The 18,482-nt window shown below is 37.8% G+C and overlaps 1 protein-coding gene across 1 annotated transcript in view; it reads right to left on the reverse strand.

Annotated features, from left to right (window-relative positions):
• Positions 1 to 18,482, reverse strand: part of CIR1 (corepressor interacting with RBPJ, CIR1) — a 43,434-nt gene that overhangs the window by 22,506 nt on the left and 2,446 nt on the right. The window contains exons 2-7 of the mRNA XM_042949170.1: positions 14,312 to 14,406; positions 8,587 to 8,660; positions 7,987 to 7,997; positions 7,833 to 7,897; positions 7,213 to 7,261; positions 5,958 to 6,075 (exon numbers count right to left, since the gene is read on the reverse strand). Coding sequence (XP_042805104.1) covers positions 5,958 to 6,075; positions 7,213 to 7,261; positions 7,833 to 7,897; positions 7,987 to 7,997; positions 8,587 to 8,660; positions 14,312 to 14,406 — 412 coding nt within the window. The remainder of the gene's footprint in view (positions 1 to 5,957; positions 6,076 to 7,212; positions 7,262 to 7,832; positions 7,898 to 7,986; positions 7,998 to 8,586; positions 8,661 to 14,311; positions 14,407 to 18,482) is intronic.

Consider the following 18,482-nt stretch of genomic DNA (forward strand, 5'->3'; position numbering starts at 1 on the left):
TCTTCTGGTCTTTCTTTCTGGCCCATCTTTCTAACTGTTTCAATCTTAATAATTCCTCAAAGGTCATTGTAGTCCTGTCTCCCCTATTAACAGTTACTCTCTATTAAATAGATTCTTATACAATGATTAGATTGTAAACTAGGAGTACAACCCTTATCTTTGATGAGGTTGGAACAGAGAAGTTCAAAAAATAAAGCTTAAGGCTGATATGTGGGATGTCAAATACATAGTGCCAAATAAAATTATCTCATAAAGTAAAAAAGAAATTTAGTAGTTCTAAGAATTAATTTTCATATAGGGCACTTAATCAGTGCGCCATTCTTTCACTATCAAAGGCAGAGCTTCTAAAATCTTACAGATTTATGGGGCGCCTGGGTGGCTCAGTTGTTTGGGCCTCAGACTTCGGCTCAGGTCATGATCTCACAGCTCGTGAGTTTGAGCCCCGTATCGGGCTCTGTGCTGACAGCTCAGAGCCTGGAGCCTGCTTTGGATTCTCTCTCTGCCCCTCCCCTGCTTGTGTTTTCTCTCTCTCTCTCTCTCTCTCTCTCTCTCTCTCAAAAATAAACAAACACTGAAAAAAATTTAAAATCTCATAGATTTGGGGTGCCTGGGTGGCTCAGTTGGCTGAACATCCAACTCTTAATTTTGGCTGAGGTCATGATCTCACGGTTCGTGGGACTGAGCCCTACATCAGGCTCTGCACTGACAACAAGGAGACTGCTTGGGATTCTCTCTCTCCCTCCCTCTCTCTGCCTCTCCCCTGTTTGGGCATGCTCTCTCTCTCTCTCTCAAAAAGATAAACTGAAAAAAATAAATAAAATTTGACAGATTTCAAAAATAACTTGATTCAAAAAGGTCATTTTAACTTTTTTTAAAAAGTTTATTTATTTTGAGAGAGAGAGCAAGCAAGCAAGCAGGGGAAGGGGAGAGAGAGAGAATCCCAAACAGGCTCCACACTGTCAGCAGAGCCCAATGCAGGGCTCGATCCCACGAACCATGAGATCCTGACCTGAGCCAAAGTCAGATACTCAACTGAGCCACCCAGGCACCCTGGTTGTTTTATCTTTTAACCTTACATACTTTTTTTTTTCCTACATACTTTTAAACAATATTGCTTCTTAACTTTTTTTACTTGATATACCTTAGTATATCCTTATATGTCAACATAGACATACAGCTCTATTCACCTGTTTATATCTTATGACTATATGGTATTCCATTTGGGGGGGATGTACCATAATTTATTTTAAAAAAGAAATGCTTATTATATGCCAGGCACTATTGCAAGCACTCCACATTAACTTGTTTAGCTCTCATGACCACCTTATGAGGTAGGTACGAGAATATCTATTTCATAGACATTAGCAGACACACAGCAGTTAAGTAGCTTGCTTGAAAATACAGGCCTACTAAGTAGCAGAGCAGATGTTCCAAATCAGCATCTAGGAGGCCCCACAGTCCCACGGTCTGTGCTCTTAACCACTATGCATACTGCCTCTCAGAATCTATGGCTCCCAATTCTAGAAGGCCGTTCCTTCTGGAGGCACCTGGGTTGCTCAGTCAGTTAAGCATCCGGACTCTGGATTTTGGCTCAGGTCATGATCTCACAGTTTGTGAGTCTGAGCCCTGCATTGGGCTCTGCACACACAGCACAGAGCCTGCTTAGGATTCTCTCTCTCTGCACGTGCTGTGTGCACATACATGCTCTTTCTCTCTCAAAATAAATAAACTTAGAAAAAAAAAAAAAAAAGGCCATTCCTTGTACGATGCCAACTGCTCTTCTCCCAGATTTTACGTGGTTGTACCTTTCCTGTCATTTAAGTCGCAGTTTAACATCAGTTCCTCAGAGGGGGCCGTTCCTGACTGCTTAATACAAAATTACTCACCATTTACCTCTCATCACAGTATCCAATTTAATTTTAATCACAGAACTTATAAATACCCAGTATTTTCTTACCAGTTTATTTTGTGTCATTTCAATGTAATGAAAGTAAAGACATTTCCTTGTCTTGATATTATTGTATTCTAGACCCTAGAAAAATGCCTGGCAGAGAGTAAGTGCTCCATAAATGGTTGCTGAATAAATGAGTGAGTTTATTTTACCAAGCTCTTATGGATGGACATTCAGGTTTGTTCCTGATATTTCAGTACCATAAACCTTTGAGCATCTACCTTATCACTTTCTTATTATAAAAACAATTTTTTTTAATGTTATTTATTTTTGAGAGAGAGAAGCAGAGCTCGAGGGGCAGAGAGCAAGGGAGACACAGAATCCTAAGCAGGCTCCAGGCTCTGAGCTGTCAGCACAGAGCCTGACACGGGGCTTGAACCCATGGACCATGAGATCATGACCTCAGCTGGACACTTAACTGACTGAACCATCCAGGCGCCCCCACTTTCTTATTATAAATTCTTGGAAGCTGAATTTCTAGGTAAAAGGATATGCATGTTTTTAAGTCTTTTGATACCTATCGTCAAATGACTTTAAAAATGGTGTTCCAATTTATCAACAGTGGATTAAAATTCATTTTACCACACTTGCTCCAACACCAGATGTATTCTTTTAAATCTTTGCCAAATTTAATAGGTAAAAAAAGATAATATGTTATTTTAGTTTTCATTTCTTTGGTTACTAATGCTGTTGAAAATGTCCTCATAGGTTTAATGGCCATTTGGATTCCTCCTTTTGTCCTTTGCTCTTTTGCGTTTGTATGTTCGTCTTTACCATATTGACTTGAAAGGACATTTTATATACTAGGAATGTTAACTATAGTATTTCAATAAAGTTAATACTTTCTACCCTCTACCACTCTACTGCTCAATTCATTTAGACACAGATAAAGAATCACTAATTTGCAGATATCACAAGTTGGGTTACATATATGTTAAAACTTGTTAGGAACCAAAAAATAAGAGTATTTTTTTTACTTTGTTCACTTTATTTTGAAAAAGTTCATTTGATTGCAGAATAGTACTACAGTACAACTGTACCACAAATGGGGTGTAAAAATTTTGTATAAAATGAATGATTACTTCAAGGTTTATGAATATAAATGCATGGCTGGAGATGAGCTAATAACCAGCTTCATTATATGTGAGTTCACTGTTTCCAATACTTTTAAAAATAGATTAAGTAAATAGCACAAGTTCTTCCGGTTGTTATAGACTTTCTAATATAGAATCAAGACAGGGGCGCCTGGGTGGCTCAGTCGGTTGAGTGTCCGACTTCAGCCCAGGCCATGGTCTCAGTTTTGTGGGTTTGAGCTCCACATCAGGCTCTGTGCTGACAGCTCAGAGCCTGGAGCCTGCTTCAGATTCTGTGTCTCTCTCTCTCTTTCTCTCTCTGCCCCTCCACCACTTCCACTCTGTGTCTCTCTCTCAAAAATAAACATTAAAAATTTTTTTTTAAAGAACATATAGAATCAAGATAAAGTAGGGGTGCCTGGCTGGCTCAGCTGGTAGCATGTGACTCTTGATCTTGGGATTGGGAGTTTGAGCCCCATGTTGGGTGTAGAGATTACTTCAATAAATAAATCTTTAAAAAACAAAAAAAAAAGAATCGAGGGGTGCATGGGTGGTTCAGTTGGTTAAGCATCCAACCCTTGATTTCAGCTCAAGTCATGATCTCAAAGTCGTGAGATCGAGCCCCATGTCCGGCTCTGAGCTGGACGTGGAACCTGCTTAAGATTCTCTCTCCCGGGGCGCCTGGGTGGCTCAGTCGGTTAAGCGTCCGACTTCAGCTCAGGTCACGATCTCGCGGTCCGTGAGTTCGAGCCCCACGTCGGGCTCTGGGCTGATGGCTCAGAGCCTGGAGCCTGCTTCCGATTCTGTGTCTCCCTCTCTCTCTCTGCCCCTCCCCCATTCATGCTCTGTCTCTCTCTGTCTCAAAAATAAATAAAAAAAAAAAAAAAAAAAAAAAAAGATTCTCTCTCCCCCCACCCCTCTTCCACTCACACACTCTCTCTCAAAAAAAAGTTAAAAAAAAAAAAAAAGAATGAAAGCAAGTCTGTTGATTACTAAATAAAAGGCTAAGTCTGGAATCTATCCTCATTCTCTCAGAAGCAGGATCAAAGTAAGACTAGGCTGGGGAACAAAGACAGCTACCACCACTGCCTGCCGCTAGCCGATACGGAAGTCATGCAGTTGTAAGGGCACCGCAAGGCTGGAGTGAAGGAAAAGTGAGCAAGGTGCAACCCCTTCCAGAAAACATATATACCTTTCAGATATAAACATCAGATTTCTATTACTACTAAAATTAATAGTCAGAAATACTTAAGCCAATGGGTTCCTCATATATGCTCTAGTGTACTCCCATGTTCTTTAGGGGTTTATTTATTTTGGGGGCTCTCCTTTCACCATCTGAGTGGGGGCAGGTGAGGAAGGAACATCAGTATGTGGATTTTAAGAGTACCTGCACTGTGTCATCAGTGGAACATTCTTTCGTCAGAGATTGCCAGACCAAGGTCTCTACCAACATTCTCTCACCACTGAGCAAATAGTTTCCCTCTACTTAAAATGTGGTTTCTTAATCTTTTTTAGAGGAGTAAGGATTAAAAAAAAAAAATCAATTTTAATATTTTTATCTGTGTACTTCTTCTACCCATTCTAACATCCATAACACCATTAAAGAAACAGTGTCAGGGGGCTCCTGGGTGGCTCAGTGGGTTGAGTGTCCCATTCTTGATTTTGCCTCAGGTCATGATCCCAGGGTCATGGGATTGAGCCCTGAATTGGGCTCTATGCTGAGCATGGAGCCTACTTAAGATTCCCCCGCATCCCTCTGTCTCTCTCCCTCTGCCCCTTTCCCAGCTTGTACTCTCTTTCCCTCTCTAAAAAAAAAAAAAAAAAAAAAAAAAAAAAGAGAGAGAGAGAGACAGAGAGAAAGAAACAGTGTCAAACTTGACAATGATTTTTTTTTTTTAATTTTTAAGTTTATTTATTTATTTTGAGAGAGAGAGAGAGCAAGCTGGGGAGGGGCAGAAAGGGAGAGAGAGAATCCCAAGCAGGCTCTGCACTGTCAGCACAGACACACAAAACAAGCCATGAGATCATGACCTGAGCCGAAACCAAGAGTTGGACGCTTAACCGACTGAGCCACCCAGGCGCCCCTCTTTTTTTTTTTTAACTTCATTTATTTTGAGAGAGACAGAGAGTACAAGTGGGGGAAGGGCAGAGAGAGAGGGAGAGAGAGAGAGAGAGAGAGAGAGAATGCCAAGCGGGCTCCGCACTGTTTGTGCAGAGCCTGATGAGGGGCTCGAACCCACACACTGTGAGATCATGACCTGAGCTGAAGTTGGGTACTTAACCAACTGAGCCACCCAGGCATCCCTGATATTTAACATCTTTTAAAATTCAGTTTTGATTTTATCTGTGAACTAAATGAGGCAATTGCTGAGTCTTTTCATCAGCCTACATTTACAATTCAGGGGAACATGAATATGAGAAAGAACCATTTCTTCCTTCTATTTTTTAGGTTACTAACCTGATGAACTATGCTTAATACCTTTTTTTTTTTTTTTAATAATGTTTATTCTATTTTTGAGAGAGAGAGAGCACAAGAGGGGGAGGTGCAGAGAGAGAGGGAGAGGATCCAAAGCAGGCTCTGTGCTGATAGCAGAGAGCCGGACTCAGGCCTTGAACTCACCAACCATGAGATCATGACCTGAGCCAAAGTTGATGCTCAAGTGACTGAGCCATCCAGGTACCCCTGTCCCAGTATTTTACCTTTAATATCAAGTTTATAGGGCCCTTGGCTAGAAAAATTAAATTAAATTCTAACACATAGCATTTAAAATTTAAAATATATGAGCTTCCCATTGACCATGATATTTTGGGTACATAACTTTGTCAAAACAAACAAACCAACCAAAGGAAAACAGTATCCAGAAATATTAAAGAAAAATGCTGTTTGTCCTTGATACAAATTATAAAACAAATAAATCATCTCTAGTGCATACCTGAGCCATCAGTGGGAACTGAACTTGCATTTATTCCAGAAAGACCAAATAAAGGACATTCTCGATCTGTGTTGACATGACCCCACTTGTGACATTTAATGCACCTCACATTTCGAACCTGAGAAATAGTGAACATTATTTTAGTTATTAAAATACTGAGACTCTAAGCAATGTTCAAATCCCTACTCCTTGGCAGAGTTTAAGGTAAATTACTTTTCATTTTTAAAAGATTTCCAGGGAAAGAGATTCTGTAACTATTTTGGTAATTTAACATAAATACTAAAACCTTTTATAAATTCTGCCTAAAAGCTAAACTGAATACTATCTCTTTTTGACTGTTACTTGGTGGTAACAAAACAATGTGATCCAAAGAGAAATGGTAAAATATCAAAAAGGAATTACGTCATGGCTTAAACTCAAATTCTTTAATTTAAAAGGTTAATCTTTGGGGCACCTGGGTAGCTCGGTTGGTTAAGTGTCTGACTTCGGCTCAGGTCACGATCTCATGGTCCATGGGTTCAAACCCCATGTCGGGCTCTGTGCTGACAGCTCAGAGCCTGGAGCCTGCTTCGGATTCTGTGTCTCCCTCTCTCTCTGACCCTCCCCCACTCACGCTCTATCTCCCTCTGTCTCTAAAAAATAAACAAACATTTAAAAAATAAATAAATAAGTTAATCTTTAAAGTTTCAGTTTCCTAACCAGGGTTTGGCAAACTTCTTCTGTGAAGGACCAGATATTAAGTATGTAAGACTTTATGGGCCAGAGGTATCTGTTGCAATTACTCAACTCTGCCAATGTAGCAGGAAAGCAGCCACAGACAATATGAATAAGGAAGGCAGGACTCCAAAAAATGTTTTTTCTAACAAGAATGTGGCCCTCTGGTGATACTATGTTTGGGTTCTAAAAAAATAGTTTTACACCTTTTCTTGATCTTGAGCTAATTCTCTAAATTCCTGAAAACTGAAGAGACCCTTATCATTACAACCCTCAGTACAAAACTTTGATTCCTACCTTTTTTTTTTTTTTTAAACAGGAGAAAATCAAATTTAATAGACATACATACAGGGAATCTACATAGACATGAAATCTTTTATCAACCTACTACACTTAATGTTTTCTCCTCTAAGTCCTTTTACTGTCTGATATAAATCAAAACAACAGAGCCCTTTCTCAGCTTAAATACCTTTTGGACAACAATAAAGAAGTATTTATTAAGTAGAAATTATTCTTATAGAGTAAAATATGGGTCACTTGCCTGAATACCAAAGGGCTGATCTCTGATGTTCATGTCATCTTTGGCATATCTATTAAGTAGAGAAAATGTACAAACACAATATTAAGAACAATTTAATAAACAGCAGTTATTCTGAAAATAGTTCTCTAGTTCTAAAAACATTATAAAATGTATAACACAGAACTATGAAATCTACTTAGTATTTCCAGACATCACTTCATATTAAGTGTCCAGTTTGATGATTTGTGATTAAAAAAATGAAAAACTATTTAAATTAAAGTCTATGATCAAGGGGCACCTAGGTGGCTCAGTCAGTTAAGTGTCTGACTGTGGCTCAGGTCATGATCTCGCAGTTCATGGATCTGAGCTCTGCATCACGGGGGAGCCCGCTTGGGATTCTCTCTCTCCCTTTTGCTCTCTGCCCCTCCCCCACAGATGCACGCTCTCTCTCTTTCTCTCTCTCAAAATAAATAAATAAACTTAAAAAAAGTCTATGATCAAATAAACTGTATAAGACAAATCACATAAAATACATTTTCACATTAGTTGCCTTCTCTAGTGAACAAGAAGGCAACCTAAGATGGGAGATCAGATAAAGCTGGTGATAATATATTTTATCTTACAAGAAAACTGGTTCTTACTTTTCCCTTGGAGCTCCTTTCTGCCATTCAAATTTGTATTCAGTCTCTCCTTCTGTTTCTTCTTTCTAAAAACATTCATTAGGAAGTCTTTCAACTTTTCCATTAAATTACAATCTATTGCAAGTAAATCTAAACACAGAAAATAGTACCTTACCTCTTTGTTTTCTTGATTGCATATCAAAATATGGGTGAAAAAAAAAAGGTCAAGTTAAAACCTTCAACATTCAAGTTGGCTATCCACACTATACTATAGTATGATGTCATAGCACTTAATTGTAACTTGTAAGAATTTATTGGTTTGACTTTTTTTTCCTTCTTTCACATGATAAAATTCAAATCTCTAAAGGATAAATACAATATTGAATGAGACAGCATGTAATAAGCACATTAATTCCTAATTTTTAAGCTTTTATATTTTTCACTGACAGAATATTATACTTTCTATTCATATCAGTAAGGACTAAAGATATATACACAAATTATAAAAGAAGAAATGCACTTCTGTTGATATTGACTTTTTTCCTCTTCAAAGATCAAGTCATTTAAAAAGTCATCATGAAATACTACTAGACAAATATTTTTAGTATTTATTCAATTGTATTGATTACAGTATTTTTAAATTATCTTTACAGAATAACAGCCATTTTAAAAAATGAAGAGCAACTTTAAAAAAATGTCTGTGATAGCAGTTCTATCTTTAGCTGCAAACACATCAAAGACATTAAAAAAAAAAAAAAGCAAATGAGGCAAGTACCTTTTTTAGCTCCTGGTGGGGCCTCGTACATGAAATTAAGGCCATTCTTTACACGCTCATCTCCCATAAGCAACCTAAATGAAATAAGAAATAAAGTTAACAATTTTATGTAGGAGGAAAAAAATTACAGAATAACTGTTCCCCATCTCCAAAATCCCTAAAGGAATTAATAGAAAATATTTTTGTTAGGGAGAAAGTTCCAAAACTTTATTTCACTGATGAGATAACATCTGAAATACATGAATGGAAATTCAAACAGTGCTGCCCCTTTAGTAACTGGCTTTAAGTTCTGAGACTTTCTCGTTACCTGAGAGATCCTCGCCCTCCCAGAAGGAAAGGGGAAAAATGCCATGGTCACTCTCACATGCTTTTCTTAAACTTTGAAATGCTATGGAAATAATGACAGCTTTGAAATCCTATATGCCAGCACAAATTTGGAATTAAGTTAAATAGTGCCAACATTTTTTCTTAATTGTGAGGGATCAAACAGTTTTGGAAAAATGAGTCTCTCTGGAATTTCTTTAAAAGTCAAATCCAATTAATGCTTGTAATAAAAGTCAAAGTCAATAGGAGAATCACATTCTTTGATGAGGCCGAAGAAGAGAGTATAGTTTAGAGATATTCTACAACAGGTTAATTACTATGATGGAATCAATGTCTGCAGCACCTCAAAACTCATTTTCTTTTTAGTTCTGTTTTAACACTGAAAGTTCTCAGTTTAGGTTCTGTTTAGAGAGATAACGCTATGATTTTTTTTTTTTTTTAAGCTCGGCAATAAATTGAAGGGCTGGTTGAATTAAAGTTTTGATTCATAAGATCCAAGTAAAGTACTGATAATAAAGATGAAAGCTAAAGAGTGAATAGAATTTCCTCTTATATTTGAAAAAGGCAATCACAAAGGATTACATAATTATAATTCTTCTCTTATTTCCATTGGAATTTATAAAGAACTGTTACCAAAAGAAAAAAAAAAAAAAGGAAGAGAGCAAAAAGATGACAGGATCTATATCCATACAATGGAATATTATTTTGCAATAAAAAGAAATGAACTACACGCTACAAAATAGATGAACTTCAAAAACATTATACTAAGTGAAAGAAGCCAGTCACAAAAGACCATTTATATGTATGATCCCATTTATATGAGATGTCCAGAATAGGCAAATCTATAGAGACAGAAAATAAATTAGTGACTGCTTAAGGTGGAGAAGTAGAAGGGACAGGGTGTGGGAACAGGAAGTAACTGCTAATGGGTACAATATTTCCTTTTTGGATGATGAAAATGTTCTGATATTAGATTAGGGTGATGGCTCCAAGACTCTGTAAATATATATACTTAAAACAATATACCTTTTAACAAGTGTGCAAATCATATCTTCAAATAACAACATTTTAAAAATTAAAATCAAGCACGTGAAAAGCTCAACATCTGGTTATTAGAGAAGCACAAATCAAGACCATGAGATACCACTTCACACTAAGTAGAATGGCTATTATTTAAAAAAAAAAAAAAAAAAGGAAAATGGGGTGCCTGGGTGGCTTGGTTGGTTGAGCATCTGACTCTTGGTTTTGGCTCACGTCATGATCTTGCAGTTTGTGAGCTCGAGCCCCGCGTCGGGCTCCGGGCTGATGGTGGGTGCTAAGCTTGCTTGGGATTCTCTCTCTTCCTCTCTCTCTGACTCTCCCCTGCTCTCTCTCTCTCTCTCAGAAATAAATAAACTTTATAAAAATTTTTTAAAAAAGGAAAATAAGAAACATTGACGAGGATGTGGAGAAAATGGAATCCGTGGACACTACTGATGGGAATGTAAGATGGTGCAGCCACTATGGAAGAGAGTTTGGTGGTTCTTCAAAAGCTAAATACAGAATCACTATACGATCCAGCAAATCCACTCCTAGGTATATACCTAAAGGAACTGAAAGTAGGGACTTGAACAGATAGATATTTGCATGCCAATGCTTATAGCAGCATAACTCATAATAGCCAAAAGGTAGAAGCAACCCAAGTGTCCATCCAGGGGTGGATAGAGAAACAAAATATGGTGTATACATATAATGGAACATTATTTAGCCATAAAACAAAAAAAGGTCTGATACATGCTACAATATGGATCAATCTTGAACACACTGTGCTAAGTGAAATAAGCCACACACAAAGAGATAAATATTTCATGAGTCCACTTATATGAGGTGCCTGTAACAGGCAAATTCATTTTTACTCTAGAAAGTAAAATAGTGGTTACCAAGGGCAGAAGGGAGGCGGAATACAGAGTTACTGTTAAATAGGTATAGAGTTTCTATTTGGTGTAATGGAAAAAATTCTGGAAATAGTAGTGATCGTACACAACACTGTTAATGTAATTAATGCTGTGAACTGTACACTTAAAAAATGTTATATATATTTTACCCCTGCAAAAAAGCATTTTGTTTATACTGACATAAAAATAACATAAAATCAAAACTGGAAGATCCAATTTCCACTTCATGCAAAACTCTACAGGTATATAAAAAAAAAGTAAAGCTATGATATTGACATTTTAATTTCAATTAAAAACCTGTAAAAATTATTATTATTTTTATTGCTGTTGACTGTATACAGAATGGATATAGATTTTTTGACATCCCAATAAATTTTTTTTATCCAATGAGAATAATAAATGTTACTGTCATCTTTAAAAAGAGTGTGTAGGAATCAATATTCATAAACATTAAGAAACATCTCTATAGCAGGAAAAACTTAAAAGAGAAAAACTAGATTACTAAAGAATAAAATTGGCTACCAAGGACATTTCTGAATGAAGAAAAAAAAAAACCCTTTGGAAATCACCAAATACTCATAAATTTGCATTTGAATAACCAAACAGAGAAGCAGTGAACACATCTAGTGTCCAGAACCTGGCTTCTAAATATCTTTTTCCAATAAAAGGAATCAAGGTCCAATCAATTTGGTTGATTCCAATGCTAGAGCAGGGAAAAATAAAAGACAAATTTGGACCATCTTATGGTGCCAGGAAGTGGTTTTAAAAAAAGGCTGAGGGTGGGGGATGCCTGGGTGTTTTAGTTGGTTAAGCAACTGATTCTTGATTTCACCTCGGGTCATGATCTCATGGTTCGTGAGATAGAGCCTTGCGTGGGGCTCCCATGCTAATAGCACAGAGCCTGCTTGGGATTCTTTCTCTGTCCTTCCCTGCTTGTGCCCACATGTGAGTGCATGCTCTCTCTCTCAAAATGATTAATAAAATAAAAAAACTTTAGAAAGCCAACACAATTTTAAAAAATAAAATAAAATAAGGTTGGGGCATTTGCAATGGTTATACGAGCCAAGCTGGTAGAGCAGTCAAAGGCTAAAATTTAAACAATGTGAGCAACAAAATAAACAACAATAGTATTGGATTATAACCCATTAAAATTTTTTTTTAACGTTTATTTGTTTTTGAGAGTAAGATAGAGTGCAAGCGGGGGAGGAGCAGAGAGAGGGAGACACAGAATCTAAAGCAGGCTCCAGGTTCTGATCTGTCAGCACAGAGCCCAAAGCGGGGCTTGAACCCAGGAACTGTGAGATCATGACCTGAGCTGCAGTCAGACACTTAACCGACTGAGACACCCAGGTGCCCCTGGATTATAACCCATTAAATAAATATCTGAGTCCATACTCATAGAAATAAATGATTAAATAAATAACTAAATAGGGAAAGGGAAAATTCTTGTTTCCAGAGGAATTCAAATTTTAAAATGTAGAGGGAATGAGAGGAATAGAAAATCACCATTAGAATACCATGGTAATAACTAATGCAGGCAGTATCCACCAATAAATGCTAAATTAGTGGACAAAAGTTCAAGGAAAAATAGATTATTTGCATGGCTTCAAGTATTTAATTACAAAGAGAGTAAAGTAACTTTTTTTAAGATCAAGAATAAACAGTATGGGGCACCTGGGTGGCTCGGTTGGTTAAGCATTAGACTTTGGCTCAGGTCATGATCTCGCAGTCCTGGAGTCTGAGCCCCGTGTCAGGCTCTGTGCTGTGTCTCCCTCTCTCTCTATCCCTCCCCTTACTCATGCTCTGTCTCTCTCTCAAAAAATGAACATTAAAAAACAATTTTTTAAAAAAGAATAAACAGTATAATCTGCTGCAAAGCCACTTTTTCACCTCCACTATCTCTTTATCAGCCTAACGCAACTATAGGCTGTTTCCCCGAACACCTCTCTACTTTCCCACTGTGATCTTTAATAAGCTTTTACTATATGTAAATCAGGGTTTCTCAACAGTGGTGCTACTGACCTTTTGGACCAGATCATTCTTCGTTGTGTGGGGCTGGCTGTCCTGCACATTGTAGGTTGTTCTGCAGCATCCCTAGTCTCCACCCACTAGATGCTGGTAGCATCCAACATCTGAGCTGTGACAATCAAAAACGTGTCCAAACATTGCCACATGTCCCCTGGCAGGGGAGGGGGGAAGAGGGGGGTGGATAATGGACTTCAGATGAGAACCATGGATCTAAATCCTTAACATTCTTCATAGTTCAGCTCAAATGTCCGTTCTTTCATTAAGTCTTACCTTGTTATCCCAAATGGAATTACTGTGTCCTATGTTAGCATGCTATTGTTTTTAAAACTTGTGTTTTTAATACATCGTTATTATATTCAGCTTTGAACTATATGTACGTATCCCTTACGAGAGAATTCCTGAGGGCAGAGACAAACTACATATCCCACTTTACAGGCCCCTATAACAAAGGGGCCTTTTATTGTCTTGCACCAAAGGAGGTACTCAATAAAAGTTAACCAGATTGAACAGAATTATTGTGAAAAGTATTTAATTGAAGTAGAAGTTTTATTTCTATAATTTTGCTCTTGATACACTACATATATATATATTTTTTTAAGTTTATTTTTATTTAGAGAGCGAGAGAGCAAGGGGGCGGGGGGGAGAGAGAGGGATAAATCCCAAGCAGGCTCCGCACTGTCACTGCAGAACCCACTCAGGGTTCAAACTCATTAACCATGAGATCATGACCTGGGCCAAAGTCAAGAGTCGGAATCTTAATCAAATGAGCTACCCGGGTGCCCGACACTACATTAGATTTTAAAGAGAATATTAAGTAATAGTCTAGTAGTACTTTACTTATGTTCTATATTTTGATGAAAAACAGAACTGAGCTGCAGACAGTGTGGTCCATATAATTAAAACATCACTATTCACCTGTTTGATTAACCAAGAGCAACCAGCTTCAGAGTTAGACTTGCTAATATAAACACAAAATGACAAGAGCTAAACGGGAGGCACTGTGCTGGAATAAACCAACAAAGAACTCTAGTTATGATCCTGCCATTAACAGAGCAATGATATCCAGGTCAAGTAGAGACACTTTACTTTTGATGGTGTCCTATGCATCTTTTCATTTCAGTGTATACTAAAGAAATATCTCTGTAAGAGGTGTCAGTAGTTCAAGTGTAGACTTTTATTGTTCTTCCAAGCTTTACCTAAGTTGGGACTTCCTCATAACCTGTATATGGAGTCACATCAATGTATATTTTATGTGAATTATTGGTAAGGTTGGAAAAAGTGGCCACGTACAGATATCAGAGTATAGAGGGTTCACAGGAAATAGAATCCTATCATTGGGGTATTCAATTCAAAAAAGCTAATTTAATACATGATTCAGTAAGGGATCATTCTCATGCAACTGATCATTCTAAAAACACCAGCATAGTGAAATTTCTTACCTATTGTCATATGATTCTTGTTCTTTAAGATATTGTTGCATTAATTCTTCTTGTTTCTTCTTATCATATGATATTTTCTGCTCTGCCATCCATACCTAATTAGTGAAGTAAAAAATTAAAACAGAAAGTTTGCTCGTATTTTATAACAAAATATAAAATGTTATTGTATATAGTTTACAATATAATCTATTTTGGTCATAATGACATCATCAGAAGATGACAACTGAAAAGTCTGACTTGTACCTTGGTACAGGTCCTTAAATCTACACATTCAATGGCTAAAATTAACAACCCAGGCAACAACAGATGTTGGCGAGGATGTGGAGAAAGGGGAACCCTTTTGCACTGCTGGTAGGAATGCAAACTGGTGCAGCCACTCTGGAAAACAGTATGGAGGTTCCTCAAAAATTAAAAATAGAACTACCCTATGACCCAGCAATTACACTACTAGGTATTTATCCAAAGGATGCAGGAGTGCTGATTTGAAGGTGCACATGCACCCCAATGTGTATAGCAGTGCTATGGACAATAGGCTAAGTATGGAAAGAGCCCAAATGTCCATCAACTGATGAATGGATAAAGATGTGGTGTGTGTGTATGTATATATATAATGGAATATTACTCAGCAATCAAAAAGAATAAAATCTTGCCATTTGCAACAATGTGGATGGAACTATAGTGTATTATGCTAAGCAAAATAAGTCAGCCACAAAAAGACAAATATATGACTTCACTCATATGAGGAATTTCAGATACAAAACAGATGAACATATGGGAAGGGAAGCAAAAATAACATAAAAACAGGGAGGGGGACAAACCATAAGAGACTCTTAAATACAGAGAACAAACAGAGGGTTACTGGAGGGGTTTTGGGTGGGGAGATGGGCTAAATGGGAGAGGGGCATTAAGAAGGACACCTGTTGGGATGAGCACTGGGTGTTACATGTAAGTGATGAATCACTAAATTCTATTCCTGAAATTGTTATTACACTATTTGTTAACTAGCTTGAATGTAAATTAAAAAAAAAAATAACTTAAAAAAAGAAAAAAAAATCTAGTTATTCAAAATAGCTAGCTTTCAGGAAAAAATCAAATTTAACAACCACTTTAGGGGGCGCCTGGGTGGCCCAGTCGGTTGAGCATCCGACTTCGGCTTGGGTCATGACCTCACAGCTCGTGAGTTCGAGCCCCACATTGGGCTCTGTGCTGACTGCTCAGAGCCTGGAGCCTGCTTCGGATTCCGTGTCTCCCTCTCTCTCTGCCCCTAACCCACTCACATCCCATCTCTGTCTCTCAAAAATAAATAAACATTAAAAAAAAATTTTAAGAACCACTTTAAGTACCTGTGGTACAACAGCTTCTTGCACTTAGTCTCTGTGTTATTTCGGAGAAGAGAATGATAATCTTTCTATATGGAGTATGTCTAGTCAAGAAAACACCCAAGGCACAGCCAGTAGGATTAAACAATGCTCCCAAATGCCAATGGAGGAGAAATGGAGGATGAGAAAAAGAAAAAAAGAAAAGGAATTAAAAGGCAGTTGCAGAAAAAAGGGAAGAGACAAGAGAGGAAACAGAGATAAGAGAGAGATGCATGAAATGCCTTGGAGTTGCTCAAGGGCACCAATATCACAGGCTGAATGTATCCCTACATGAAATCCTCAAAATCATAAATGTGGTGGAGGTAAAAAGCCCACACAACTTAAGCAAGGATACTTAATCAGGTTATTTCTAGACTGAAAAGGTATCAAATGCCTTCCAACTGCCTTTACAGTAAAGGACACAGTATTTGACAATCATTCAACGTAAAGAGCAAGTCAAAACCTTCTATCCATGGGTGCCTGTGTGGCTCAGTTGTTAAGCCTCTGACTTCAGCTCAGGTCATGATCTCACGGTTCGTTGAGTTCAAGTCCTACAACGTGTGAGCTTAAGCCCTGCTTTGGGTGAGCACGTGCCTCACTTCTGGTGAGCCGCGCTTCTCTCTTTCTCTCTCTCTCCCTCTCTCTGCCACTTGTGGGATTCTCTCTCTCTCTCACTGCCCTGAGCTCACTTGCGATCTCTCTCAAAAACAAAACAAAACAACACACACACACACACACACAAAACTTTCTAAACATGCTAGGTTTTAAGAAGGTAAATTAGAGGACAAATACTTACATTGATAAAATTATGTCATTAACTGTGGGGGCAAATAGGTGTGGGACAAGGCTGCCGTTAGTTAATTTTAGAAACAAAACAGGGGTAGTTACCAGTTTGTTTGTATGGGTGTATGCATGTATGTATGTATTCATTCACTCACTCACTCACTCACTCATTCAGGCAGAAAGAGAAGAAGAGAGAGAATCCCAAGCAGGCTCTGCAATATCAGTGCTAAGACTGAACCAAATCATGAGATCATGACCTGAGCCGAAACCAAGAGTTTCGAAGGTCAACTGACTGAGCCACCCAAGTGCCCCACCAGTATTTTAGTAGTGATGAAATAGGAAGGTTCCAAGGGGACACAGTTTGAGATGGACAAGTAGGAATTCATATGGAAGTGAAAGCAAAACAGAAATGAAAAGAATTCTTCAGGGACAGAATATACCAAAAATTTCTTTTGGGATAAGTTTCTGAACGTTTTCTCCACTGACTTCATACTTACCAATGTAATGTTACAAAAGAAAAACCTACACTTGGGATAGGCAGTAAAAAGCACATGTTTGGCATTTTCACTGCAGCTCAAAATGAAAACAGTTGCAACAAAGACATGCAAGGGGTCACTGCCTGGGAGAGTAACACACTAATCATAACATGGCAGGGGCGCCTGGGTGGCGCAGTCGGTTAAGCGTCCGACTTCAGCCAGGTCACGATCTCGCGGTCTGTGAGTTCGAGCCCCGCGTCAGGCTCTGGGCTGATGGCTCGGAGCCTGGAGCCTGTTTCCGACTCTGTGTCTCCCTCTCTCTCTGCCCCTCCCCCGTTCATGCTCTGTCTCTCTCTGTCCCAAAAATAAATAAAAAACGTTGAAAAAAAAAAAAATTATAACATGGCATTTCTAACAGAATAACTATCATTTATTTAAAGTTTTAGATTTTACAATGTTATTTCACCAGTCTCAATTGCTCAAGAGCTTAAATACATACTGAGTATCATGGACTGGAATAAAAATAAAACACATTCTTAGCCTTCAAAATGCTCAGAATCTGCTAATAAAAAAAAGTATGTTTAAGCTATTTCAGAATAAAAAAATGAACTGTGTAAGTGATAACAAAGTTTGCTATCTGGATAATAGGAATACATACAAGATAAAGAAATAGAACAAGATGGTGATTAACTTTAGAGGACGGGAGGAAGGCTGGTATAATGGAATACTTTATAGCAAGTTGTGGTTTTTATTTTGTTATTTTTAAATTTTTATTTATTTTTGAGAGAGAGAGAGAGAGCAAGGGAGAAGCAGGGGGTGGGGGGGGGGCGAGGATCTGAAGTGGTCTCTGCACTGACAGCACAGAGCCTGATGTGGGGCTCAAACTCATGAACCATGAGATCAGGACCTGAGCTGAAGTCAGATGCTTAACCGACTGAGCCACCCAGGTGCCTAAGTTTTGGTTTTTAGAAGTTAATTTTTTTTTACCAATATATTTTTTAAAGTTTATTTATTTACTTTGCGAGAGAGAGAGAGAAAGAATGAGTGAGGGACGGGCAGAGAGAGGGGGACAGAAGATCTGAAGTGAGGCTGGAATTCATGAACCACGAGATCATGACCTGAGCCAAAATGCGACGCTTAACCAACTGAGCCACCCAGATGCTCCAGAAGTTAATTTTTAAATTAAGTAAATATATTCATAGGCAGCCAATGATATTATTTCTTCTATATCCTTCCAAAGATGTTCTAATGCATATATACAGAAAACAATGTGTGTGTATATATATACATACATGTGTGTATATATGTATATATCTCATACACATTCTTTTCTCACTCTTTTCATAAATGGTAACATATACTGCATGTATACACAGAATATGTATAAAATAAAATTGAGTATCATAGAGATCATTCCTAGGTCAGTTAAAAACAAATTTCTTGGTTTTGGAGGGAGGAGGGGCTGAATATCATTTTACTGTGGAGCTATCCCATCATTTACTTAACCAATCTCCTGTTGTACTGATGGGCATTTAGGAAATTTCCAATCTTTTG

This window comes from Panthera leo, chromosome C1 (genome assembly GCF_018350215.1).
Source record: "Panthera leo isolate Ple1 chromosome C1, P.leo_Ple1_pat1.1, whole genome shotgun sequence".
NCBI lineage: Eukaryota > Metazoa > Chordata > Mammalia > Carnivora > Felidae > Panthera > Panthera leo.